We start from the raw sequence: 27,607 nt of genomic DNA, 5'->3' as shown, positions 1-27,607 counted from the left end.
TTTTTTTTTTTTTTTTTTGTATGTATAGAGTTAGGAGGTATGCGTGTGTCCTGCAAATGTTGGGTTCCTCTCTGGATTGGATTGCTCTCTTCCACCTTACTTTTATTGAGACAGGATTGCTCACTGGTTTAACTAGACTGGTTGGTCAGTGTTTACCTCCCAGGCACAAGTCGCAGCTCCCAGCTTTTTCATGGGTGCTAGGAATCCAAAGTCATTTCTTTGTGTTTGCACAGCAAGCAGCTTACTAACCGAGCCATCCATCTTGCCCATCCCCCCACATTCCTCTTCCAAGACTATCTTGAATTTGCTTAAATCAAATGCATTGTCTATTCATGTTCCTGTATCTATTTATAGCCATAAAAGAGAGCAATAGAAATTGAGGGTAGGGAAACTAATTCTGTCAGTAAAGGGTTGACAAGTTACACAGAGGTCAGCTGTGGTGGTGCACAGACCCTGTGGGCCAGGCAGCATGGTAGACAAGTTGACTCATCATTCCCAGTCTAGTGGGAACAGTGGCCTGGGGCAAACTCTGGCAGTGTAGGTTGTCAAAGGACCATGCAGGCTTGCCATGTTCTGCTTGAGGGCTAGTTCTGCCTACAGTGCCCTCAAGGACCAAAAAGGACATCAGGCCTGATGAAGCCTCCTGGACACAAGGAAGAATAGGTTGTTTAGATACCTGTACTTTGTAAGAACAAACAGATCTATATGGGATTGATAGGTTTTAGATATGCTCCTGTTATCAGCTACAGAGATCAGAGCCCTCAAAGCCACTAACACAACCTCCTGCCCAGGATCTAAAAGATCATTGGGTACAAGAGGTGAACTTGTGGTTTTACAGCAGAGCCAGTCCCAGTGGCTAGAGCCTAGGATCTGTTTCTCAATGAAACTGCTCAAAAAACATCAGAAAAGTCCCAGCATCCTTGGTGGTGAGACTGCTGCAGTTAGGAACAGCCCTGGTCTCTCCAGGGCTCCAGCTCTGCTGGGTACCTGCCTGAAACTCTCATTTCCCTCTGTACTCTTTGTCTTTGAGTATCTGCATCATCTTGTTGCTCTTGTCTTACGGTGCTGTAGGCTGCCAGAGTTGCTTGAATCCAAATCTCTGTCTGGTCCGTTGATGGTCATTCACAGCAGCTGTGGCTCTGCTCAGTTAGGTGACACTTGGTTTGTAGCCAACCATTAATACAGCACTTAGAAATGCAGCCAAGTAGAAGAAAACCAGTCGCAGCTGTTGATTTTAGTTCTTTTGTGGTAAATTCATCCATATACAGCAATTAGATTGCTTAAGTGTCAAGCAATTGCTGGGGCCCTGCAGAATGGCATCAGCCTTTTTCCCTTGACTTTTCTTATTTTCAACATTTTTTCCTTTTATTTGTTAATGTGTGTGCATGGTGGAGTGGTGCACATGTCACATGCTCGTGGAGTCAGTTCTGCCTTTATGTGGGCTCTGGGGCCAGAGCTCAAGTTACCAGAACTGCACAGCAAGCACTTTACCCACTGAGCCTCTCCCTGACCCATATAATCTACATCTTTCAAATGTGTTTTACTGTTAAACTTTCAAAGGTTGGTAATTGATTATAATATTTAGAGCATTGCCTACAGACAGTGACCTGTGACTTATCTCGGTTTGTATGTATCAGGGTCAGATCCAACAGATTGTTGAGAGTTCCTCCTTTCCCACTCGTGCATCTGTGTGACTGACCACCATCATTCATTAACCTTGCTCATGTCCACCAGTTCTTAGAACTTTGCTGACAGGACAGGGGCGGGGAGTGCCTGAGACTTTGGGGTCTTGGGTGGCAGTATCAGGACTCAATGCAAGGTGAGTGCCTGGTCTCTGTTGCACTTGAGTCAGAGAACAGGTGCTTGCTTGGTGTGGTTCTTGCATAGAACCACAGTGATACATTGAGTTACTGTTTTGCCTCAAGGCTTAGTAAGATTACAGCCTTTGGTTCTTATAAAGAGAATGAACTTGTCTGGCAGATTGAGGGGCTAATGAATATGAATATGGAACAGGAATGCAAGGCAACTGTTGTCAAGGAGTTGTGGGGATCATGCTGGCTGTCCAGGCCCATATATGCCTTCCTTACCAAGCTTGCCCACTTGGTGTTTGCTGTACTGGTATTCCAGAGGCTATTGTACTAGTGTGTTAAATAGTCGTGTGTCTGCACGTGTAGATAAAGGTCATGCCTGACCTGCTAGTACAGTGCCCTCTTGCTTTATTCCAGGGGTACATAGGACTCTCAGAAATGATTACTAGTGAGTAACTTTTAAAACATTAAGAAGAGAGCTGGCGAGAAGGCTCAGTGAGTAAGAGCACGTATTGCTAGAGGACCTGAGTTCATTTCACAGCATCCACGTCAGGTAGCCTACAATGGCTGGAATTCCAACTCCAAGGGATCCAGCACCCTCTTCTGACCTCTGCAGTCACAAGCAGGCATAGACACACACATACATACACACATAAATGAAAGCACATCTTAAACCGTAAGCCTGAGGGCATATACCTTTAATCCCAGCAAGTGGGTCTTTGTGAGTGAAAGCCTTCCTGGTATACATAGTTCCAGACCAGCCAGGGTTGCAGAGTGAAACCCTGTCTGCATGAGTGTCTTTACTTCTGCAGGCCTTTATTTTCCCATTTGTGCATTTAGGATGTTAATTTATTATGTTCTGAATGAAACATTGAAGATAGTTATTTCCATAGTATTTTAAGATTCCACATTGCAGTAATGGTCAAGTGAAACTCAGGGTGGTTTACAATGATGGTTTCTTTCTCTCTCTTCCTTCTAGTAAAAATTTCCCTAGTTATCTAAACAATAGTAAGGCAGACCATGAGAAATGTGAAAAGAAGTTTAATATAGGGGAACATATGCTAACATAATAAAATGTTATTTTGCTATGAGGCCCATGAAATAGTTGATGCCTTAAACAAGTATGTAGTAAAAATAGGTCTGAAGATGGTAGTTGTGGGCCTGAAATCAGTCCTCAGAAGAAGGTTTCACCATTACCAGGCTGACCTTCCCTAGGGGCTGGGATTGAGCTTTATCTTTTTTTATTATTATTATTATGTATACAATATTCTGTCTGTGTGTATGCCTGCAGGCCAGAAGTGGGCATCAGACCTCATTACAGATGGTTGTGAGCCACCATGTGGTTGCTGGGAATTGAACTCAGGACCTTTGGAAGAGCAGGCAATTCTCTTAACCACTGAGCCATCTCTCCAGCCCCGATCTTTATCTTTTTACTAGTGTGTGTGTGTGTGTGTGTGTGTGTGTAACAACGTGTGTGCATATGCCACAGCACAAGTGTAGCAGTGAGAGAATGACTGTTGGTTCTCTCTTTCCACCTTCACAAGAGTTCTGGGATCATACTTTGATTGCTAGGCTTGCAGGCTGAATGGCATTTTCCTTGTCTTACTGGCCCAATCTTTTCTTTTCTTTTCTTTGCCTTTCTGTCTGTCTTTCTTTCTGTCTGCCTGCCTGCCTGCCTGCCTGCCTGCCTGCCTGCCTTCCTTCCTTCCTTCCTTCCCCATAAGAGTTCCTATGTGCTCTTCTCCATCATTTCAGACCTGAGTCATAGCTGCTCCTTGGACTCCAGAAAGTTTCCCCATCCCTCACCCTCCTCTCCATCTCCTTTGGGGTTTTTGTCCTGAGAAGCAGGTACCAAGTACTATGGTACCACATTGTAGGTTTTTTTTTTTTTTAGACCTCCACAGTTCCTTCCTCTCCTGTAATTGTATAATAGCTTTTGAAAGCACTTGGCTTTTTATCCAGTTTTTCCAAAGCATTCAACTTTATAATCACAGAAACAGTAATTCTCTTCTTATTCAAATTGTGTGTTGGCATAAAATTTAACACAATACATAATTACAGTAAGTTTAACTAAAAAGAAACTGTTTAAGAGAAAGACTGGTAAAAAGCAAAATCTCAACTTTCCAAAGAGGAGCCCACCCCGCCGGGTATGTCCTGGCATGGGCTGCCGAGGTCAGGTGGAACCACTGCTGCTCAGGGAGCTCCTGCAGTCTCAGCACAGAGAAGCAGCACTAGCTGGCTCTGCAGAGGGGGAAGCACAGAGAGCCTGAAGGCCGGCACAGCCAGGAGTCCTTGGAGAGGAGACGGCATCAAGAGTCAAGAGTAGTGTCTGGAAAACGGAGCCAGCTAGAGTGTGTGGATGGCTATCAGCTGACTTCTGTATTCGAGAGCCAGATGGGGGAGGTTCCCAGATAAGGAAGAGTAGCCAGTAGCCAACACTTGATTACATCTATGAATGGGTATTTTATTTTCTTTTATTTTATGAAACTAATGAGAAAATAGGGGAAATGTTTAATGTACAATAATGTTCACAGCCAAATGAGAAATAAGTGTCATTCTGTTCAGAAATTGGTACAAATAGCTCTGAGGTGAAAAATGACCGTGCTTCCATTTTAAAGGTTCAGCTCAGCTGCTCCCCAGCCACTGAGCAAGGGTTTATCTAGGAAGTTTCTACTGTGTATCAGCGCAGTTGGGTTGGGGCCACTGAAATATTTTACTCATAGTCATGGTCATCTTAACGAAAAAGAATGAAAAAGCAGACATCACTGAAGCATAGAAGAGGAAGCTGACAGACAGTGTTTTATCAGTGGGATCGTGTATGTGAACAGGCGGTATGAATGGCATTAATCTAAAATACACATCCTTTGGGCCAGTGTATCCCCGTTAGTCTCTAAGGATATCCATTTTAAGTAAGGCTTTAGACGTAGCCAAAGGCTGAGGTAGTTTAACAGAGCATGGCAAGAGCTACATAGGTGTTTTGCTCCCTGTCCATCCTCTGGGCACTGGAGCTTGATGCTAGCAGAGTTCCTGCACTACTGCAGGGCCCACAGAGTGTTTAGCTTCTGAGGAAGGGGTGAAAGAAGGCCAGCATGGTGGAGGGGAAGACGTCGGTAGTGCCATTGAGAACTGGGGACAGAAACTGAGGTGGAGTGGTGGCTGCTTTGCCTGCCTCTTTCAAGAGCTGCTTGTTTAAAGTGATATGGACCCCTTGCCAACAGACATGCAGGTCTTTGTTTTGTTTTTTTGAGGCATGGTCTCATGTAACCTAAGCTTGCCTTAACTCACTATTGTAGCAAAGATGACCTTGAACTTCCTACTCCCTGCTTCCATCACCAGCTAGAATTGCAGGCATGCACCATCATACCTGGTTTTAGGTGGTGATAGGGACAAACCTAGGACTTCATGCATGCTAGAAAAACAGTATACCAGTGAGCTGCATTCCCCAGCCTTAGGTGTTCAGGTATATATGGTGATTAGGGTTCCACTACTGACCAGAGTGGGTTTTTTTTACAGCTGTGACATTGATGTACAACTTCAAAACTGCCTCTACAGCCAGCTATTGTCTAGACACTCAGCCCCGTAGGCTGATTATCTAGTGACTCTGCTCTGTTTGTGGTGTTTACTCAGCAACTCAGGATGTACCCAGGCTCCTTTGACTCACTTTCCACTAATGTTCCTGGATTTGGACAGCCTGTGAAATAGAATAGCTGATTTTTATTTTGTGAATTTTTTTCTAGAAGCCCTTTAAACGTAGATGTATAAAATTAACAATTTCTTTTATTTCTAGCTTGGTAGTGAACCATTTTTCAAGCTCTATTCTATATTACTTTGCTACTTAGCAATAAATCCTTATAGACTAGTATAAATAAATTACGCAAGAGGCATTAATGCTGAAATACTGTCCACTGTCAGAACCAACAATACTTTGTATAATGTTCTATAAATAACTAAAAGTATTCCTTGTGACTAAATATTCTCCATGTGCACACAGGATGTGTGTGTCACGGTGTTCTTGTGGAAGTCAGAGGACAATTTTATGGAATCAGTTTATCAGTCCTGTGCACAAGCAGTTCTTCTACCTGCTAAACCATTTCTCTAGCCTTATCCTGGTTTAAATTGTGTTATTATATTTCTTAAATTTATTTGTGTGTGTGCTCACATGTGCAATGTAGCACATACAGGGAGGTCAGAGGACAACTTGTGGGAATCAGTTCTGTTCACCCATCATGTGGGTCCCAGGGATCAAATTCACTTGTCAGACTTGGCAGCAATCCTGTCTACCCACTTGGCCATCTCACTGGTCCCTATCCCAGTGTTTAATCAGTTGGTTTGCTGCAGCTGTGGCATTTTCTTTTTTTTATGAGTGTAGTTGTTAGTCAAGGGAGGTAGGAAGAAGCAAGGAAAGCTCTGTGCCTCTTGGCATTCGTGAGCATCCTTGATGAGGCTCAAGCCCAAGCAACTACCGTGCCAACGAGGAGAGGGATGAGCTGGGGCTGCGCAGCAGAATCTGAGTAGTGTGGGCTCTGGTGAGAAGGAGATTTTACTTGAGCTTAGCCGCAGACCCTGTGATTTAAACTCAGTGCAGAACTGTAGGTACAGCTGTTCGGCCCTGAAAGAACTCTTTCTAGTTCAGAAATAGAGATCTGGAGATCCGAGGTGGAGCAGTTGCATGGCAGGCACAGAATCCCAGGTTCAGTCATGACACCAGTAAGGACAAGGAGGAAAGTTACGTGTTTTTGTCTTGGAGGGAATGAGTCCCCATGAAATAATTTTCTTCCCTGGCTTTTATAGCTCAATGGTAAAGCACTTACCTAGCTTGTGTACCTGGGTCCATGTTCCCTTTACTCATCCCTGATTGCTAGTTTTTGTTAGGAGTATTAGCTTCATGTTGTGAGATTTTATGAGTATTACATAAATGCTATTCTGTCTATAACTGTAATTCCTGCTTGTTTAGCCTTAGTTCTGTGGCTGACTAGAGTGTTTTTCCTGCAGTGTCTCCAGTTGAGTGTCATTGATTCATCTCTTGGATGTTTTTGTGTCTCATAGCTACTCTATTGCAAGGACTTTTTAGAACTTTGCACATCCTTGCATAAATGGAAAACAAATACCCACTGGTACCTGGTTGCTGGTGCCCAGTAGCTTCTGTACTTGGAGCACTCAGGAAGCAGAGGCAGGAAGCTCTTGCATTTGAAGTCAACCTGACATATATAGAGACCAAGACTCAGTTTAAAAAGAAAGAAAAAAAAAAGCCAGCTTTTAACTTTCATATAAAAGAAGATCATGTCTTGGTCTGGGTGTGAGATTCTTAGATACCCGTTTCTGTTCCTCAGAGTTTTGCGAACCAGAGCCCAGTGTAACCCTTAACACCACAGAGAACCGTGGGATGGCACATGCTGGCTTGACTAGTTTTTGTCTGCTGGGTCTGGAGCTTTTCTCTTAAATTCTTTTATGATTGAAAGTGTTTGTTGCCTGTTAACATACATAGCAACAGCATCTACTGAGCCACACTCATCTACAGCATAGATAGTGACTCAGCCCTGTTTTCCGGAAAAGGCTTCCCTGCTCACTAGCTAGCTGTGTGCTGTTTCACCTGAGCACCAGGGAATACCACTAGGTTAAATGCCAATTGCTTAGTCAGTTTGCATTTCCCATGTGTGCCTTCAGTGGAAGGCACACATTCCCTTTTTTGTTGGACACTTTTTCCTGTGAGTGTTCTGTTCCCTGGTTGTGGCTCTGCCTCCCCTTGGTGTCAGGTGATTATTTCTGTCTTCTGTGGTCAGTCTGTTCACACTGTGTTGGTTCTGTGTTAGTGTTTCAGTCTGCTTTCTAAAGCTCTACAGTGGGGCCAGGGCCAGAATTTCTTAGATATCAAGAGTAAACATTGCCAGCTTCCCAGGTCCTGCATGTCTACCAAGCTGCCCACCTCTGTGATTGTCAGATGAAGATGGCCATAGACCATAGACAAGATAACTGGATAACAATAATATTTTTATATGAACCAGAGGTAGGAGGATCACAAGTTCTACACGAAACACTATCAGGGAAACAATAACAAAAATTGTGTGTAGCCAACAGAATTTGAGTACCACATTTTTTCTATTATAAAACAACTATTTTGCTTGATTTTTTTCCCTTTAATGTTTAAATATATATATGCAATTTTGCACTTGGAGCCTGTGAAAAAAGCAGATGGTAAGCCTATGCTGACCCGTGCTTGGTTGACAGTGTCCTGGTCTCTGTACACTTACCCTTTGTTCTAGTTTGTTTTCTGTTGCTGTGGTAAAATGTTCTGATGAAAAACAACTTGGGAGAGAGGGTTTGTTCAACTCACTGTTCCAGATCACAGTCCATTATAACAAGGAAGGCACAGTGACAGGAGCTTAAAGCAGCTAGTCACATCCCGTCCACGATCCAGAACAGAGACCTGCTCAGTTGTTGACTTCCTGTTCAGGACCCCCTGCTTAGGGAATAAATAATCTGGAATGATAAGGTAGAAGACAGTTGAGGGAGATGTGAACTGAGGGAGAATCCTGTTGTTGACCTCTGATCTCCACATGTGTGCATTCGCTCATGCACACACATGAATTCTTAGTTTAGAGAGACTTTTCTAGAGGAAAATCTAATCCTCCAAGGAAAGAAGGAGTTTTTAAACATACTGGATGCAGTGGATGCATTTGGTGGCTCTTCCCAGATGTGACCTTCATGTACCACTGCAGATGTCATCCCAATTTCCCACTTGGTGATATCAAAATAAGTCTTTTCTTAAAGACACTTTTAAAAAAAAATATAATGTGTTTGTGAGTGTGCATGCATGTGTGCTTTTATGTACATGTGTGCTCTTAAATTTGTCAGAGAATTTTAGAAATGTATACACTCCACGTCCTTTAAGATGGAGTTGCTGATTAGCCTGCAACTCACCAATTAGGCTAGACAGCCTGACCAGAGAGCCCCAGGGACCCATCCTCCTGTCACCACTTCCCTAGCTGAGATTATAAATATTCACCACTATATTGCACTTTCCTCTAGGTTCTGGGCCTTCAATACACTCTTGCGAAAGCACTTTACAACAGAGCCATCTCCCCAGCCATGGAGACATCTTATAGCTTGTCTGGAAGTTTCAACAGGGTGGGTAAACTAGTGTGGCATATGGTGTTCCTTTTCTCAAACATCATAGTGCATGTTCCCTGTTGGCAGACCTCAGCAGTCTTCTGCTGTGATGGGATGTCCTCGAGACAGTGTGGTGAGCCTGTTATGAGAAGGACAATGACATTTTTCTATTTAAAAACTGTAGGCACTGCATTTTAAGGAGTTTTGAGATTGCTTGACTTTGTTTTTCTCCTCTGTAATAGAAGATTTTGTATTAGAAAGTGCTGACTGCTTTAGACTAGGAAGGGATCTTCTGGGAATTCCTGACAGTCAGGTACCTGAGTTCAGAGGATGAAGCAAGGACTCCAAAGAACTGAGCTAACTGCATGGAAAAGAGAAACTTGGGTTCTCAGTTCAGTTTTTCCCCATTTGCCTCTGGAGACCTTGAAGGTTTTCAGTATCCACAGAATGTATGGACTTTCCTGATCTGAAAAGGAAGGATTCAGCAGTGACAGTAGCCAACATTCATGCTAAAGTCACTTTGACCTCCCCTGAGTTCATCTTTAGTGTGAAGGAGGCAGGGCCTTGCGGAGGCCCTTACAATATCTGCTGCAGCATGCAGATAGCAACAGGCGTCTGTTGTCAGGGAAAAGATGATAATCTCATTGACACTGAGATTGCTATGGTAATAACCATCCTGACACTGGTCCTGGAAAAACACATCCATGAGAAATGCCAGCTTCTGGCAGCAAGCCAGATTGTAATGCTCTAGACTAGTTCTTAACCTTTCTAATGCTGCAACCATTATACAGTGTCTCATGTTATGGTGACGCCAGCTATAAAATTATTTTGTTGCTACTTCATAACTGCAATGTTGCTACTGTTATGAATTGTAATGTAAAAATCTGATTTGCAGGATATCTGGTATGTGATCCCTGTGAAAAGGTCATTAGGCCTCCACCCCCTCCAAGTGGTCACAACCCACAGGTTGAGAACCACTGCATTAGAGCGAGTCTTCCCTGGCAGTCAGTCACCTGCAGATTTGCCTAAGTTATGCTTTGTGAAACTGACTACATTGCAGATAAAAAGGAGTGAGTGTAACTATGGTGTTGGGATTCATATGCCCAAAGATTGCTATCTTGATTGTGCTGAGAAACTAATTACAGGAGGTGAATGAAGCATACTGCTTGCTGGTTTGGGAGTGTGTTTCCTGAGAAACCACAGGAAACGGTGTGTTAAACTGTTGAACATACCGGTAGGTGTTTCCATGTTGAATGGATCATGATGACTCTGATCTAACCAGGAGTCAGTCATTGCCTTGATGTCTCCTGGTAATATGACAGCATTATTGGGAGGGGATGAAAAGTAGAAACCAATAGAGCCTTTGAAGAATGTGGGGTTTGCCCTGCCTTCTATCCGCAGTCTTTTTCTTTACTTCTGTTTTACTATAATGTGAACTGAGAATCTCTGAAACCATGAGCCAAGTTAGCTTCATTCCTCCCTTACATTCTTTATGTTTGGGATTTTGGTCACAGTGGTGTAGACTAATTCAGCACAGCATTGCAGAGTGGTAGGGAGTAGATCCATAAGAGTGTCAGGAACACACTCACCATCCTGTCTGTGCAGCCACTGCATCAAGAGGGCAGAAAAGAGTGTGAGACCAAAAGTTAGGTATGGTGGTTCATGCCTGTGCCTGTAATCTCCATGCTTAAGAAGCAGATACAGGAGGATTACCACAAGTTCAAGGCCAACCTAGTCTACAGAGTGAGACCCTTTCTCAAAATCAAGAAAGTCATGGTTGTGGGATCAAGAGGAGTGCTACTCCTTTGACTTTCCCGGCTTTCAGAAAGACTTTGACACTTTCAGATACCAAATGTAGAAGCATTTTAACCAGGTTTTTGTTTGTTTGGCTGGTTGTTTTGTTTTCTTTTGTTTTTGGTCTGTTTGTTTGTTTTAAGTTGGCTTTCTGAAATAAAACCTGTGGTGTTGGGGAGACAGACAAGTGTTTCTGTAGAAAGTGTCAAGACTGCAGCCTTTGTCCAGGGTTGTCATCAGCTGAGCCAGAGTGAGCTCCATCAGCCCATGTCTGCACAGGATGTGTGGTGCAGAGTTTGTTAGGTGAGGGTAATCCATGAAGAATGCCAGTCTCCTCCCAGTCAGTAGGTTGCCTTTTTGTCTTAGTGACAGTGTCCGTTGCTTTACAGAAGCTTCTCAGTTTCAGGAGGTCCCATTTATTCAATGTTGCCCTTAATGTCTGTGCTGCTGGGTTTATACGTAGGAAGTGATCTCCTGTGTCCATATGTTGTAGAGTACTTCCCACTTTCTCTTCTATCAGGTTCAGAGTGTTCAGATTGATATTAAGGTCTTTGATCCATTTGGACTTGAGTTTTGTGCATGGTGATAGATATGGATCTATTTTCATTCTTCTACAGGTTGACATCCAGTTATGCCAGCACCATTTGTTGAATTTTCTTCCATTGTATACTTTTAGCTCCTTTATCGAAAATCGGGTGTTCATAGGATTGAGGGTTAAAATCCGGGTCTTCTATTCGATTCCATTGGTCAACTTCTCTGTTTTTATGCCAATACCAAGCTGTTTTCAATACTGTGGCTCTGTAATAGAGTTTGAAGTCAGGGATGGTAATGCCTCCAGAAGTTCCGTTATTGTATAAGATTGTGAGACAGTGGGGCTAATCTATTGGAAGCTCACCAAGGCCAGCCGGACTGGGACTGAAAAAGCATGGGATAAAACCAGACTCTCTGAACATGGTGGACAATGAGGGCTGATGAGAAACCAAGGACTATGGCACTGGGGTTTGATCCTACTTCATGAACTGGCTTTGTGGGAGCCTAGCCTGTTTGGATGCTCACCTTCCTAGACCTGGATGGAGGGGGGAGGACCTTGGACTTCCCACAGGGCAGGGAACCCTGACTGCTCTTTGGACTGGAGAGGGAGGGGAAAAGGAATGGGGGGAGGGGGAGGAGGCTGAAAATTTTTCAATTAAAAGAAAAAAAAAAAGAATGCCAGTCTCCTCAGTAGTACATCTGAGCTGCCAGAAGTAGCAGTCTTTTGTCAGCAGTCAGGAGACTAAGGTGGGAGGGCGACAAGGTCCCAGACAACCCCTGCTACTGACAGACGCTGTATAGAAGTAGAAATGGCTATTTGTTCTCATCTCCTCACATTGTATAAGGAGCTACATCTTGTCTACAGCTTTGCCTGCAGGTACACAGCCTGTGTCTATCTTTTTATTACATTTTAATTGATTTTGTGTATCTGTATATACTGGTATGGGTATGCCATGGCAGGAAAATGGAAGTCCTAGAGCAACTCGCAGGAATCAGGTTTTTCCTTCTACCACGTGGGTCTTGTGAGTCTGGATTGGCAGCAAACACCCTTCCCCACTAAGCCATCATTCCAATTCTCCAATATCTGTCTCCCTACAAAACTTTGCTAACCCCCACTCTTGGTCCTAAATAGTAAGGTAACTTGTCTAAGTATCCATGTGTCTGTCACTCTTCTACAGGAGTGCGTTCTGAAGACTGCAATTTTAGGCAATTTTGCATCATGATTATGTGCTAGCATGAGATTGCATTTTCATTTCCCTGGTTTTATATGGAGCCCTATACATTTTAGTTTATTAAAAATCTGTTTTGTTAAGAAACTGCCTTTTTAGTATACCATTCTTCTTGGGGAAACACTTGGTATTGGTTTTTTGTTCTGGAACTTGCATAAAATATTTTATTGTTAGCTTTATGCAGAAAATTCATCAGTTTGTCTGGGATAACAGAGGAGGTATAACAGAAATCAATAGGAGCCAATGGCTGAGGGCAAAATAGATGGGAGGGGAGAGCCAAGTCAGGAGGGATTAGCAATCAAGCCAAGATTGCTAGTGGTGGTTGCTTGCTAAAAAAACTAGGAATACCAGAGGGTTGTGGATCTGGGAGGATGAACTCCAGATGCTGCTGAGCTCTTGTCATTAGCTGTTAGCTGTAGACTAGCGCACCAGTTATCTTAAACAGCATCAGAAAGCCTTCCCAGCACATTCTGCTGTTCTGTCTGTCGGCAGTCATCAAGATGCAGTCAGGGCTGAGTCAAAGGAGCGCTTTAGTTGTGTCTGCTTTCAGAGTGAATTGATTTGTCCTGGGTAGAAATTCCCAAGTACAGCTGTGTTTGCCAGCCTGTTCCTCATCGATGCTATGTCAGCAGCCATGTGCCCCACACATTTAATAGATGACTTCTTTAGTTCTTCACATCTTGATAGGAGCAACAGCTTCACCACCATCTCAGCAAAGGTTCTGATCCCATGGCTCCATCTTAAAAACTGTCCTGTTGTTGAGGTGGCTCACCCTGTCAGTTGCATGTCTATAATGCCCAGCTGGCTAACATAAATCAGTACTTAGCAAATGGGTGGGGGGCAAAAAGTCACCGAGAGGGACCATGCTACTGTGTTTAGTGTTCCAGGTCTTCACACCAGCTATTCAGGAGGCTAAGGAAAGAGGGTGTAAGATCAAGGCCCATGTGGGCTACAGAGTGAGTTACAGGCCAGCCTGGGCAACTTACTGAGAACTTGTTTCAAAATAATAAAGGAAAAAATGAGAGATGGGTAGCTCAGTAGTCAAGAGCACTTGGTCTGGAAGCATGAGGACCTAAGTCTAAAGCCCCAGTCCACACATAAAAGCCAGATGTGGCTGCACATGCCAGTAATCACAGCATTGGGCTAGAGACAGGAAGATCCCAAGAGTTCACTGGCCTGCCAGCCTAGCCGAAATGATGAACTGATTTAGTAAAGCAGAAACAACTGAGGATGACACCCAGTCCTGCTCTGACTTCTGATAACCATAGTCTCACGTGCATGCATCACACACATACCACACACAAAAATAGATAAATAAGCTCGGTGGTGGCACACACCTTCAGTTCCAGCACTCAGGAAGCAGAGGCAAGTGGATCTTTGTGTGTTTGAGGCCAGCCTGGTCTACAAGAACTAGTTCCAGGACAGCCTGGGCTGTTACACAGAGAAACCCTGTCTTGAAAAACCGTGAAGGAAGGAAGGAAGGAAGGAAGGAAGGAAGGAAGGAAGGAAGGAAGGAAGGAAGGAAGGAAGAGCTGGAAATGTGACTTAGTGGTAGGGTACTTGCCTGGCACACACAAGACTCTGTTTAGTTACAAGTATTGGGGGGGTGGGTGTCAATAATGTGCTTCCTCTTTGCTGTAAGCTCAAGAATGTGATGAATAGGGTAAAATGTTCCTCATTTCTTTGATTATAATTAGTATATGCTAAATTTTTATTTTAATTAGAGTAGGATATATCTATTGTTTGAAAGTCGAGTGCACGCTTGTTATGAAGTGTTTGTTCTCCCCCTCCCAGTGCCAGTCTGGGCTCCAGGATTACTTGTGGCATTGGTCTCTGGTATTGGGTGGGGCTCTACCTGCCCTTGCTGTGTCTGTACCTCCGTTCCTCCACATCCTGAATTTAGGTGCTCTGAGATCTTCCTCTGTGACAGACAGTAATCTGATTTCACTCACATGTGCTCCTCAAGCTTCCTCATGTCCAGAGTTTAATACTCCAATCTGGTGGTTTCTCTTTTGGTTATCTTATCCCTCTGGAGGGATGGAACTGGTTGAAGGTGTGTATTTAAATGTATATTCTAAAAAGGATTCATTAGAATGACTTACAAAGTAGTGGCTGGGTAGTCCAGGAGTTGCTCTCCACATGCTGCAGAGAATGAGAATTAACTGCAGAATGCATGTGACTGGAAGACATGGAAGATTCCAGAGTTGCTTGTCTTCAGTATATATTGGAAGACCAAAGACACTGGAGTCTGATATCAACAAAAGATGGCAGTTGCAGCAACAGTAGAGTTAGATGAACTCACCAGCAAGAAATGAAGGCAGGGGACTGGAAAGATGACTCAGCAGTTAAAAGCACTGACTTCTCTTCCAGAAGACCAAGGTTTAGTTCTAAGCCACTTGTAATTCCAGTCTCAGGAGATCTAACATCTTCTGGCTTCTGAGGGCACCAGGCACACATTGGTGCACAGACAAACATATAGGCAAACTACCCATCCATATAAAGATAAATAAAACTTTTTAAGAGAGAAAGAAATGAAGACAGGCACGCAGCACTGTTTTGCCTCAGACATCTTTTTCTATCTGGTCTGCCCATTAGAAGATGCTGTCCACTTTGTTAATCTTTCCTGGAAATGCACTTACAGGCCTCCAGAGGCATGGTTCTCATTTGATTCTGTCAAGTTGCTTGCCATCAAGTTGACAAGATTAAGCATCATAAGTCAACCCTTGTCAACTTGCCCCCACTTTTTATATCATGCTCAATTTCCAAATGACAATGATAACTAAGTCATGATTCAACCTGCTGTGACATAAGTGTACTATGTACAACTAAAAACATATTTGTTTTTCCCCCCAGAGTAGATAACAAAAGGAAGAATGCTATCTTCCAAGTATAACTTAGGTATAATATAACACTTAAGTTCTGACATTTTCTTTATGTTATATGGTAACAGAATAGGAAAAGAAAGAAAACATAAATATCTGCTTATTAAATCTATGATCATTTTAACAGTGTCAGACAGAAGCGTGCTTGGCAATTACATTCCTCATTTTTGTGATTGGTCTTTTGGCCATAGTGGTTTATGTTTTTCTGCTACCTATTCATATACTCATCAAGCCCAGGTTTTTTTACCTGTGGGTGTGACCTGAAACTACTTCATGATACAGGAAGGATTAGAATTTTTGTCCTTCCTGCCTCAGCCTCCTGAAGGTTTTAGTTCATTTATCATCCTGCCTGGATTGAGTTGTTACAGTTTCTTGCTTACTCAGAACATGGTCACACCAAGAAAGACCCTCCTCTTCTGTTCCTCCATTGCAGTCCAGTTTCCTTGTGATGTCTGGATCAATTATTTCTAATAACACTGTAACTCCTTTCTTAGTCTGTTGCCTCAAAGGACATCAGGAACCTCAGTGGCCAGGGGAAAGTCTTAGCTTCCAGTTTAATTGAATCGTTGTAGTGCTTCTTGTGTCTCCTAACAGAAGCATTCCTTCCTCTGGAACCAAGACATCTAGGTTAGCAGAACATAAGATTGCAAGAACAGAAAGCTAAAATGTTGCTAGAAAGCCACTAGTGGTATTGGTGAGTGGTACCAGACCCATTTCTACCCCTTGCTTCATGAATCCTGGCTACAGGAAAAACTACCATATTCTGTACACTGAATCAGAGCATATACAGTCTTCAGGCTACTGCCACTTAATTGGTCCTGTAGCTTTGTCTTGGAAAGGTCATTCGACCATTTTATCAAGCCAACTGCTTTAGGATGGCAAGACAGGTGGATTCCAAGAGTGTGTGCTTACTGCCACACTTTGAGTATGAAATGAGTTCCTTGGCACTCAGCATCAGATGTATTTAGGTCAGCCTTAGCAAATGGGAGTCCATGTTGTTGATCCCATACATAATCTCCACCCTTGCTATTATGATCACTTTGTTCATGGGTCCATTGAGTAATGGCAAGAATGGTCAGGGAAAGGAGTTGATGTCTATCTACAGAACAGGCCATCCTACTTGCTTGTTGACATTCATTTCTACTGATACCACCATCTGATGAGCATTTACATAGGACACAAGTATCTTCACTTAATTTGAAGAGATCTATCTATATTCCTCTTCCCCAAATGTCTTTCTCACCAATTTTCCAATTATGTTTCTTCCAAGTCCCCAGCTGTTCACCCAAACCATTGGGTATGGCCTAGCAGGTACTGTATAATTGCACATCTGTCCAAATAAAGTGTATAAGGCCAGCAAGATGGCTTATTGAGTAAAAGGTGCTTGCTACCAAACCTGATAACCTGAGTTCAATCCCCAGGACCCTCATAGTGGGAGGAGTGAACTGTCTCCCACAGGTTGTCCTCTGACCTCAATGCACAACAGTAGCATGGATGCATACAGAGAAAAATAATTTTTAAAAAATGAAATAGTGAATAAAAATTAAAAATATACAACCGTTTTGACCAAAGTTGTACCTACTACAAAGATTTTCCTTTACTGTATTCTTCATGGACTCTTGTCCTCCTTGGTTATCCAGTCACAGAGCACACCTCATGAGGTCACACTTGGGGAGAAAAGGCATTGTTGCAAGAATAGGAACCATCGGCATTTGGGCAACTTCTTTATGTGACTTTAGCCCTGCTGGGGCTCAGTCACATAAATACCACTTTCAATTGATGATGGATTGCTGCTTTGCATGTCCAGCTTCATGACTTTGTAGGTAATGCCCAGGCTATGATGAGCTGTTCAAGTGATGTGATAACTTGGTAGTACATTGTCATTTCCACTAAGACCCAGTAGCAGGCCAAAAGCAGTCTCTCAAAGAAACTCTTGTTTATAGATGACAACAAAGCCTTGCCCCAAAATCCCAAAGGCCTCCACTGTGATTCACCTCTGGGGCCCTGCCAAAGGCTCCAAACACCATCCTTACGTACCACTGACACCTTAAGAATCATCAGGTTTGCTGGATCATATAGCCCAAGTAGCAGAGCAGCCTGGACTTGTTACAGAGATTGTTGTTGTTGTTTTGGACTCATTCCTGGTACCACAGTCTGTATTAACATGATACTCTTGACAAAAGAATACAGTGTGTATGTTACAAAAGAGGATTCGCTATCCTGGCACAGATCAGTCTGGGTAGTCTCATAATAGCTGTCTGCCCAGTGAAGAGTCTGAGAAACAAATAGGTGCACATTTTACAAGCGGCTGGATGCCTTTGCAGTCCCAACTGAAAGCCTGGAAGACTACTGGGGACTTACTATCTTCCACCTATGTGGCAAGACCAAAGAAGCAGGAGTCAAATGATGGCAGCAGTACCAAGAGAGTTGGATGCACTCACTAGCAAGAAGCAAACACAGCAGCAATGATTTTTTCCTTTGGACCACCTCTTCCTGTTTGGTCATGGGAGGGTCCTCTCCCCTCATTTAATTCTTCCTGGAAATATCCTTAGAGACCCACCAATCAAGATTTTTTTTAAAATTTTATTTATTGGTGTTTTTCCTGTATAGATGTCTGTGTAAGGGTGTCTGATCCCCTGGGACTAGACTCACAGACAGTTGGCCATGTAGGTACTGGGAATTGAACCTGGGTCCTCTAGAAGAGCAGTCAGTGCTCTAAACCGCTGAGCCATCTCTCAAGTCTCAGTGACTGCTTCTGAAGCTGAGGACAGTAGGACAATCAGCCAGTGTGCACCTGTATGTTGGCTGTTGGCAGCTGTTTCCCAGTCTGCCACTCTAGTCTGAGACTGTGTTCTCAGCTTATAGCCCTAGGCTTTCCTGTGGCTTCTCCATCACCTGACTAGATTAGCTCCATACAGTCTCTTTGGGGTTCTTGTTTTGTTTGTTGGGGCACATCCTCCAGTAACTTGCCACAAAAGACTCCACGGGGAGTCATATTTCTTATTTTAATCCTTGGATGTCTGAGACTCTTGCTCTTTCTGGATAGATAGTAGGTGGACTTCAAATTGCGATATAGCTGTGTTTTTTTTTTCCCTCCAATTTTGGGGTGTTCTGTGCTACCACTTCCCATCCCTTGGCCTAGGCTAAGACTCCCTGATGTCTCCTGTGCGACTGGTACATCACTGAACAGTGTGCTGTGCCAGTGCCATCTCAGGAATGCCTGGACGGAGTCCTTCCATTTGTCACAGCATTCTAGAGAACAAAACAGATGGCCAACAGTGAAGAGACAGCAGGCCCTGCATCTGCGGTTTTGCTTTCCATGGGATCTACAGTCTGAGAATATTCAGTGGAAAATTCCAGAAATAAGCAATTCAAAAGTTTTAAGTTGTGCACTGTTATAAATTGTATTTTAAGATCTCACATTATCTTAGTCCTTCCCATCCAGATTTGACCGTCCCTTTGGCCAACTGTATATTCTATCCTCCTGCTGGTCACTTAGGAATTATCATCAACTGTTGTATCATGGAGTTCATCTTCAAATGACACTTTTAAAGTGCCTGTGTCACCTAATGCCTCACCTGTCACATAGATACTGATTCATTTATTACCCCAAGAAGGATGTGCACAGCACAGTGGGGTGTTTGCACAATAATCCTGTTCACTTCCATTACATATATTACTGTAGTAGCTCCATTTCATTGTTAATTCTGTTGTCACTCTCTCACTGTGACTGATTTCAAGTTAAACCTTTATGAGTGTTAACGTGTGTGTACTAATAAACAGCCATTCAGGCTCAGTGCTGTTTGCAGTGGCAGATGTTCCCACAGCACAGTGGGCCTACACCTGATTCCAACTAAGGATTTTAGGAAGGTCAATCAGTGGTTGACCAAAGACTTAGAGAAACCTGGGATGAGGTGGCGTAGTTCTCAAGAGGCCCCAGAAGAGGAGATGAAGGACTGTTGGGAGTACCTCCCAGACAGACACTGGGCAGAGGTTATTGCCAAGAGATCCAGGAAACTGACCGGAGGCATGGCATTCCCTCGACCAGAACTGCGGACTAAAAGCGTTTAGATGAAAGCCCAAGGCGGTTCTGGACACAGTTGGTTTAGAACATGTCTGAACCCTCCAGATCAGAGTGCTGAGTGGACAGTTCTCAGACAGATTCAGCCCAGAGCTGGAGATGGGAATTCTGCAATCATCAGAGGGCTAAAATACAAAGCCTTTGACCTTAGAAAAGCCTGAGGACTACCTGCCAACCAGCTAGAGGTGGGAAGGAGGTTGAAGGACATTGCATAAATGGTACGTAGCCTCAGGACAAAGTCAGAGTGGCCTGGTACCTGACCTCAGGGTGCATCACCAGGGAGCTAGAGGGTGGGTCACTGCTGCATCTCAGAAGGACTCAGCTGATGACCTGTGAACTTCTTAACATCTCTACTTTGATGTCCTAGGCATGCCTTAAGGTCTCAGGAAAGCTGTGCATTTTCTTCCACACACCTATGCTCAGACTGTCAGCAAGAGTTAAAGGGCTCTGGAAGATGGTTAGATAGGGCTGGGCTGTAGATCTGTTGGTAGAGTGGCTGCCTCACGCAGAAATCCCTAGCTTTGGTCTCTCCAGCACTGTATCAGCTGAGTGTGTGTCCCCACTGGGGAGGTGAGGACAGGATGCTGAGGGGCTTGAGTCTGTCCTCCACAATACAGTGTTGAAATAGGAAGCGGCGGGGCTGCGTCCCCAACACCCCGGCCGCTTGGCTAGCTTATGCCTGAAATAACAACACACAAACTGTATTTATTTAAGAACTGCCTGGCCCATGAACTCTAGCCCTTACAGGCTAATTCTCGCACCTGGACTAGCCCATTTCTAGTAATGCGTGTAAGCACCCCAAGGTGCGCTTACCGGGAAGATTCTAACCTCCGTCCATCCTGGGAGAGTGGAGCATGGTGTCTCTGCTCCAGAGAGCAGAGTTGTCGGGTCTCCCCGGGAGCAGAGCAGAGTCTGACCTCACTTCCTCTTCCGCCCAGAATTCTATTCTGTTTACTCCTCCCATCTATGTTCTAAGCTATGAGGCCAAGCAGTTGGTTTATTATAATTAACCAATGACCTTCCTCCATCAATACAGCAAGTTCAAGAACAGAGTAAAGGATTATTAGGCAGACTCCACCAGCCTTGCCTTGGAGTATGGCTCATGTAAGCTTGTGCAGAGCTGGAGACATGCTCCTGAGTGTGCCTCCATGTTATGAGCTCACCTTTCGTGTTGCTGTCTAGATGGCCTGGGCAACTGCTGGAGTTTCTCGTTCATCTAGTGTGTTTTTCTAGTTCTCATGTAATACATTTAGCATAATGTCACATCATAGTTTCACTCGGTTAAAAACCCAGTTCTGGCCAGGCATGGTGAGCTGCCTTAGTAAGCTGACGAAGGGTGATCACTTGACTCCAAGACCTAGAGGCCTGCCTGGGAACAGAGCAAGATCCCATGTCAAGATGGGGGAAAAAGCAGTACCGTTGGAAAGTTCAGCAGCAGAGGCCTCTGGAGACAGGTTCTGGAGGTAGCAGCCTAGCATTGAAGAGCACAGGTAGCTCCCTGTGCCAGGCATGGCTCAGGGAGGCATGTGTTGCATGGCTCCACTACTCAGATCGCGGGTTGTAGGTGTCACTTTTTTTTTCTTTTAAAGTTTTTGTTGTTGGTTTCTGGTTTGGGGGAATCTTTCATGTGTGTGAGTTTCCCTGCATGTATGTGTGCTGTGCATGTGAGGGCCACAAGAAGAGGTTGAATCTCCTGGAACTGGAAATATAGATAGTTATAAGCTGTCCAGTGTGAGTGCTGGAAACGGAATTTGGACCCTCTGCAAGAGCAGTGTATGTTCTTATCCATTGAGCCGTTTCTCCAACCCCCATTTTTCTTGTAGTAACATCTTATTTAACCTCATGACTTGCTGTGTTCTGTGTGTGACTTTTTGAATAATGTTGTAGGTTGTGTTTGAATGGTTAGTCCAGTAGTATTAAGTAAGTTTACATTTTTATTTGCCTGATGTCTGATACTCTTTTTATCTTGCAAAATATGAAACCTTAAATCATTATGTGGTTTTAAATGTAAGCGAAGTTTTTGCAAAGATAATACAAACATAATACTTGATTGGTAGTAGTATTAACGTTTTTTGAAAGAGGCTACCAGAAGGCTTTAAAGTAAGATTATAAAATGTCAATTAGTGTATTTGTAATTTATATTATAAAATGAGGAAGTCTGTGAGTATGTTTGTGGGGCATTTTTGTATGTGTGACTTTTGTTTTTAACTTGGTATGGTATGATGTTGGTACAAATAGCTGCATAGGAACCTGTGTCCTGGAGTCAGCTGGTGACAAGGCTATAAGATGCTTGAGCTGTAAACTTCACTGCTTCAGGTTGTGTAGCCAGGGAGACTGAGCCAGCAGGAATGGGCTAATGTGAGCCATAGTCACTGGTGCTATTTCAGCACTGGGTTATTTGAGAACAGCACAGCTAAGCTCTACTTGCTGAGTGCATCAGGAGCTGCCAAGAACTTGTCCCTGTTTTTGAGATGTGTCACCCTTGGGACAGTAGCAGGCCCACAGTCTTAGCATTGCAAGGAATTACCACAGGTTATCTGTTCCCACCTCTGCCTTGAACTGTGGGAGGATTTCCAAAAACAGGAGCCAGTGGGTTAAATCTAAGAGGGGCCTCAAGACAAGCAGAGATATTTCACATATGTACCAGAGACAGAAGCAACAGAGTGAGGGCCTGTGTGATTTTGGGGTGGTAAGACCCAAAAGCCCATGGGGCTCAAGTGTGCAGGATGAGCTAATAGACCGTTAAGAAGCCTGGCTCTCGTGCCATTGTTAGGGCCTGCCTATTGCCTATTGCCTCGGTGCCCCTGACAGGAAAGGCTAGAAGCAGCTGCAGAGGCATTGGACTTCTGAGCTGAATACAGTGACTCCATGCAGGATGTGTAGACAGCAGTTTCTAAAGGAGCAGTAGAGTGAAAACAGATTCTAGAAAGCGTAGTCAGTGTCCGAGCAGGGGCGACTTAGGGAGTTACCTGGCCAGCCCTGTGGAAAGAGGGCCACCCATCAATTATTCCTGCAGGGGGAGGGTTCACTCCACATTTAGAGAGGCCTTCCACACCTGCCCTTATTGCACAGAGGAAGAAGATGGGTTGGTTTAGAGAAAATCCACATGGTCTGCAGTGAGTGTTCTTGTGCCTGCCTGTTGTCCACTCATTCCAGAGTGTGAACCTATCAAAGATACAGAAGCAGTGTGGCTGGAGTGGACAGAACCGATGCTGCACTTGGCCAGAGTCTCTTTCCTAGTCATTTGTTATCCTGTTTTAGTAGTAATTGTCACATTGCTGTGATCTAATATCTGATGGAAACAATGTGAACTAGGAGGAATTTGTTTTAGCTCAAAGTTTCACAGTGTCTCGATTCACTGTGGAATGTGGTGCTTGAAGGTGAGGCTGTTCACATTGTGGTGAGCAGGAAGCAGGGAATCAGCCAGAGCCAGGCACCAAGAAATGGTTGTCAAAAACCTGCAACTAATAACAGACCTCTAGCCAATCAGGCCTACCTCCTAAAGGTTCCACAATTTCTCCAATGACCGTAAGCTGGGGAGCAAGTGTCAAAAGCATGATCTTATGAGGGACATTATAGATTCAAGCTGTGACACCTGTCGTTGGTCTTTTGCTCACAGAATGTGTTTCTTACAGCAACTGTGGCAGCCATGTACTACAGCTACTACATGTTGCCAGATGGCACCTACTGCCTGGCACCACCCCCACCTGGGATTGATGTGACTACTTACTACAGCACCCTTCCTGCTGGAGTGACCGTGTCCAACTCACCTGGTGTGACTACCACTGTACCACCACCTCCTGGGACCACACCTCCACCACCCCCAACCACAGCTGAAACAAGCAGTGGGGTTACCTCCACAACCACCACCACAAGGTACTCATGCCATCTGCCCGGTGTGGTGACTGCTGCAGCACACCAGTTTTCTTGTCAAGCTTGTAGAGTTTTATATAGTTGGTGAGGGTAGGGCTCTGTTGGCCACTCCTTGAGACCACCAGTTACACAGTTGGCATCTCTGTAAAACCCAGCGATGGCAGAAGGACAGGAGTGCTCAGCGCCCCATGGAGGGCCCCTGTATGTGTCTCAAGTCCAGTAGAGGCGGCAGAAAAACCTGACTAAAGCCCCTCTCTCTAAGACTTAGAAAGTGAACTGTGGTTTAGGGGTATCACTCAGATCACTAGCCTAGCATATGGGAGGAGTTGGGGACTGACACCTAGAGCCATACTGCTGAGAAGTAAACATGGAGTGAAGGAGGTTGAGCCATGCTAGCCAGCTGTTTTAATGTCTTTTCCTTGTTTTGTTCCTAAGAAGTAACTCATAGTTAAAAGGGAATACTAATTGGGAGGAAGACTGAACCTACCCATAGGACTTTGAACATCATTCTTTAGTAAATTCCCACTGTTAGTTTTGGAGATAGGGTCTAGCTGTGTAAGCCACTCTCTAGCCTTGGGCTTACAGGGTGCCACACGTAGCTTCCTGCGTTGTCACTGACAGTGGTGCTCAGGAGCTGGCTTTGTTAGGTTAGTTAGAAGGCTTCTTGACTTTAGACCAGCAGTTCTCTACCCTTTGGGGATCGAAAAACCTTTTTCACAGAGGTCACATGTCAGATATTTACACTATGATTCATAACAGTAGCAAAATTACAATTATGAAGTAGCAACGGAAACAATTTTATGGTTGGGGTCGCCACCACAGCATTAGGAAAGTTGAGAACCACTGCTTTAGACCTAGAGTCTTCTTTCATGTCTGAGCCCGAAAGGACCCTCCAGCTGCCATTGCCAGGCTCAAGCCACACTGAGGTCGGGGTTGCTCACCAGCTCTTCTCCACAGTGCGCTTGCTCCCGTGGCCATCATACCCCCGCCCCCTGACATCCAGCCTGTGATCGACAAGCTGGCAGAGTACGTCGCTAGGAACGGCCTTAAGTTTGAGACCAGTGTTCGAGCCAAGAATGATCAAAGGTGAGGTGAGGGTCTGGGGGTTGGACTGGGGTGTGGTTCAGTGCCAGTGTTTGCCGGGCTGGTATTCATGAATTTCTGAGCTCAAGCTCCCACGTTGCAAAAACACTCAAAAAAATTTTAAGCATGTCAGGTTTATGAGATTTGGGATTTTCGTTTAGCAATCTTGAAATCCTGTCACTATTCCTTTGTTCTTTCATCTTCCCTGGAGTATCTTTAGATAGACATTTTTGTACATCTTGTTAAATTACTTACAGTTGAAGAGGGGTTTTGCTGTTGTTTTTATTGTGCAGTAAAAATGTAGGTGCTTGAAAGACTGGAATTCACACTTTCCAAGGGTCCTTCTCCCCTACCTGTGGCTGTGTCCATAAAACATGGACTGCATTTTCACCTGTGATATGATCCTGGAGAACAGGTAGCCCTCTGTCCGATTCACATGTTACTGGATAGAGCAAGACCGATCCATGTGGAATCTATGAAGCTGTTGGGATGACCAGTGTCTATGAGATGTCCATGACAGTGCAAACCATGTGGGAAACACTGAAGCCTGTGTGTGGGTCATACCTAATGCTTCTCTGTTCACAGATTTGAGTTCCTTCAGCCCTGGCACCAGTACAACGCCTACTATGAGTTTAAGAAGCAATTCTTCCTGCAGAAGGAAGGAGGCAGTAGCACACAGGTATTCACTGAAGTTGGGGAAGGCATGAAACAAGCTCTGACGACAAGTGCAGGACTGACTTCCTGTTTATTCTCAAGTCTACATTATGTCTAACCTTTCCCTTCAGAGGTGAAGCTTAGATCTGTTGAAGCGCCCACTCACTCGTGCCTTAGTGACCACTTCTCCAGCATGTTCCAAACAGAAAACACTTGCTTCAAGCATCAGAGGCTACTTTTAACAATATTGGGGAGGGGAGTTGAAACATAGCCTCATGTAGCCCTGCCTCTGCCTCTGCCTCTGCCTCTGCCTCCCAAGTGCTGGGGTTGCAGATGTGCCACTGTGCCCAGTTTCCTTTGACTACATGTCACACACGTACCTCATGGTGCATGTGCTGGAGCTGTTCACTGCCCTCCAGGGGCAGAGCTGGAGCCTAGCTGCCAAGTTCACAGTCCCTTGTGTAGTTCCTTGCACTCTTGAGCTTATTCTGCCAGAAGTGATTGCTGAAACTGAAGCTGCTCACTCCTCTGTAGTCAGTGGGGGATTCTATTCTGAAGGTATTGTCAGTAACCAGACTCCAAGGAAAAGGTACTTCTTCATCACTTTAGACTGTTGTTTTATAAACATACAGGCCAGCCTGGGGATGGAGCACAGTGGCAGAGCACTCACTACTTGCCTAGCATACCAGAGGCCCTGGGTCCAGTCCCCAGTAACACACACACATACACACACACACACACACACACACACACACACACTCGAAAGCACAAGAAAACTACTAGTCAGAATTTGAAATGTGGAAATGCTATTTTCGGCGGGTTGGGAGATTGTTTCAGTGTGTTTTTTTAGAGTGACTCATGAAGCACAGGCTGACCTCAGACTCTCTTTGGCCAGGATGCTCTTGAACTCCTTCTTGCCTTTACCTCCTGCTGTTGAGATTATAGGCACAAACTGTGGAATATACTGACAAACCTGCGTAATTGTCATGTAACAGTGCACAGTGCTGTCTCTCTTTCCAGGTAGCATCCACGGCTGAAGAGTCTTCCACAGAAACTGCTGCTGAAGAGTCGAGTGAAGCCGGGGAGGACGGCACTGCTGAGGGTATGACAGAGACTGGGGGAAGAGGCAGCGGGAAGAAGGAGGCTGGGTCCAGCAAGAGCACCGTGGACGGGAAGCTGGTAAAAGGTGCGCTGTCCAGGTGAAGCCTAGGCCTCATGGACTTCCCTCCTGAGGGACAGAACTAAGTACCTCAACCATGAGGGCTCACTGGGCTTGGCTTCTTGAACTGCTATATTTAAGCACGTTCACCTTATCCTTATCCAAACATGATGTTTGGAACCCTGTAAATGCATGCTAGTTCAAGTATCCAGCAGTTTTTAGCCTATTCCGAGCCATTTAGTGGACATGTTTATAAATATTCAAATAGTATTTCATCCTAACCCAGACCTTTGAAACTGTTCGGTTATTTGTGGTTCTGGGGTCTGCACCACTGCTCGCCTGAGCAAATGCTCTCCACTAGGTCCCAGCTTGGTTTAGACTATTGTGATGAGGTTTGTTTCCTTTGTCCAAGTAGCTCCCTTGAGTACCCTTGTCAGTCAGTCAGTGCTGTGCTCACTCACATTTGGTCTCCTTGCCTTGTCCCTCATGAGATGATGTGGTCTAGCAGGACAGATGTATGTAAGTGGCTGGTGCAATAGAGAAGAAAGACTGCTTCAGACTGCTTAGAGCTCTGTGAAGAAGCTGTTAACTTCCTCTTACTGGAAAAGAGACTGCAGAAAAGGTTGTGTTGAGTGTTCAGAGATAAGTGAGGTTCTTGGTTTGGTGTGGTGATAGGTGGCTATAGTGATTCAGTCTGGAGAGGTATACTGGCCAGCACCTGGGATTTTGCTTCCCCTGAGGCTTGTGGTTACTAGGGAATGCTTTATTTAGCATTGGCTTTTTGAGATTAAGATAAAGGGACAATTGGGGGCCTTGGGAACCAGTGGCTAATGCAAGAGTGGTGGCAGTAGAAGCACAAGCCCGCAGTGAGACCTGGAAGAGACAGGCCTGCTCCTCTGCAGTTCAGGATGGAAAAGCACAGCCCTGCTGAGGGGCTGAGACTTAGAAGACAACAACTGAGCCGCTGGCCCTAAGTATCAGAGCAGATTCTTAGGTCTTTATGTTCAAAAGAGTTGAGGATGTTATAAAATTTAGGCTGCCAATAATCTGACAGCTTCACAAGACTGCTCAGAAATGCTGCTAGGTTAAGCATGATGAAATCACCGAGGTCAGTCTGACTAGAAGACGGCTTGGGAAGTTCTCAGAAATCCCAAAGATAGGGACAGATGTAAAAGTTCATCCAGGTGGAAACAGCCAGGCTTTTCTCTGAAGAGGAGAGAAGGCAAGTCGGTGCATCATTTCTCTGTACCTCTGAATGCTAGAACAGGAAGGCCTGTAGGCATAGTAGCACCCCAAAGTCCTGAGTCCACAGAAATAAGGACAGTAAGAACATCAAAGAACTTTTATGGATCAAGGCATAGCTCAGCAGTAGAGCACTTTCCTGGATTCTGTTCCCTACACTGCTG

General features: G+C 44.6%; 1 protein-coding gene across 10 annotated transcripts in view; it reads left to right on the top strand.

Annotated features, from left to right (window-relative positions):
- Nucleotides 1–27,607, top strand: part of Sfswap (splicing factor SWAP) — a 75,857-nt gene that overhangs the window by 21,152 nt on the left and 27,098 nt on the right. For 7 of the 10 annotated variants that reach the window (XM_050146291.1, XM_050146286.1, XM_050146290.1 and 4 more), the window contains 4 exons: nucleotides 23,068–23,308; nucleotides 24,263–24,391; nucleotides 24,974–25,067; nucleotides 26,063–26,228. In XM_050146291.1, coding sequence (XP_050002248.1) covers nucleotides 23,068–23,308; nucleotides 24,263–24,391; nucleotides 24,974–25,067; nucleotides 26,063–26,228 — 630 coding nt within the window. The remainder of the gene's footprint in view (nucleotides 1–23,067; nucleotides 23,309–24,262; nucleotides 24,392–24,973; nucleotides 25,068–26,062; nucleotides 26,229–27,607) is intronic. The other 3 variants (XM_050146288.1, XM_050146287.1, XM_050146292.1) reach the window with 1 other exon arrangement.

The sequence above is a fragment of the Alexandromys fortis genome, unplaced genomic scaffold (assembly GCF_014885135.2).
Source record: "Alexandromys fortis isolate MF-2015 unplaced genomic scaffold, M_Fortis_MF-2015_v1.1 scaffold_56, whole genome shotgun sequence".
Lineage (NCBI taxonomy): Eukaryota > Metazoa > Chordata > Mammalia > Rodentia > Cricetidae > Alexandromys > Alexandromys fortis.
Note: the sequence above shows the minus strand (reverse complement) of the source record. Positions and strands in the feature narration are given on the sequence as shown.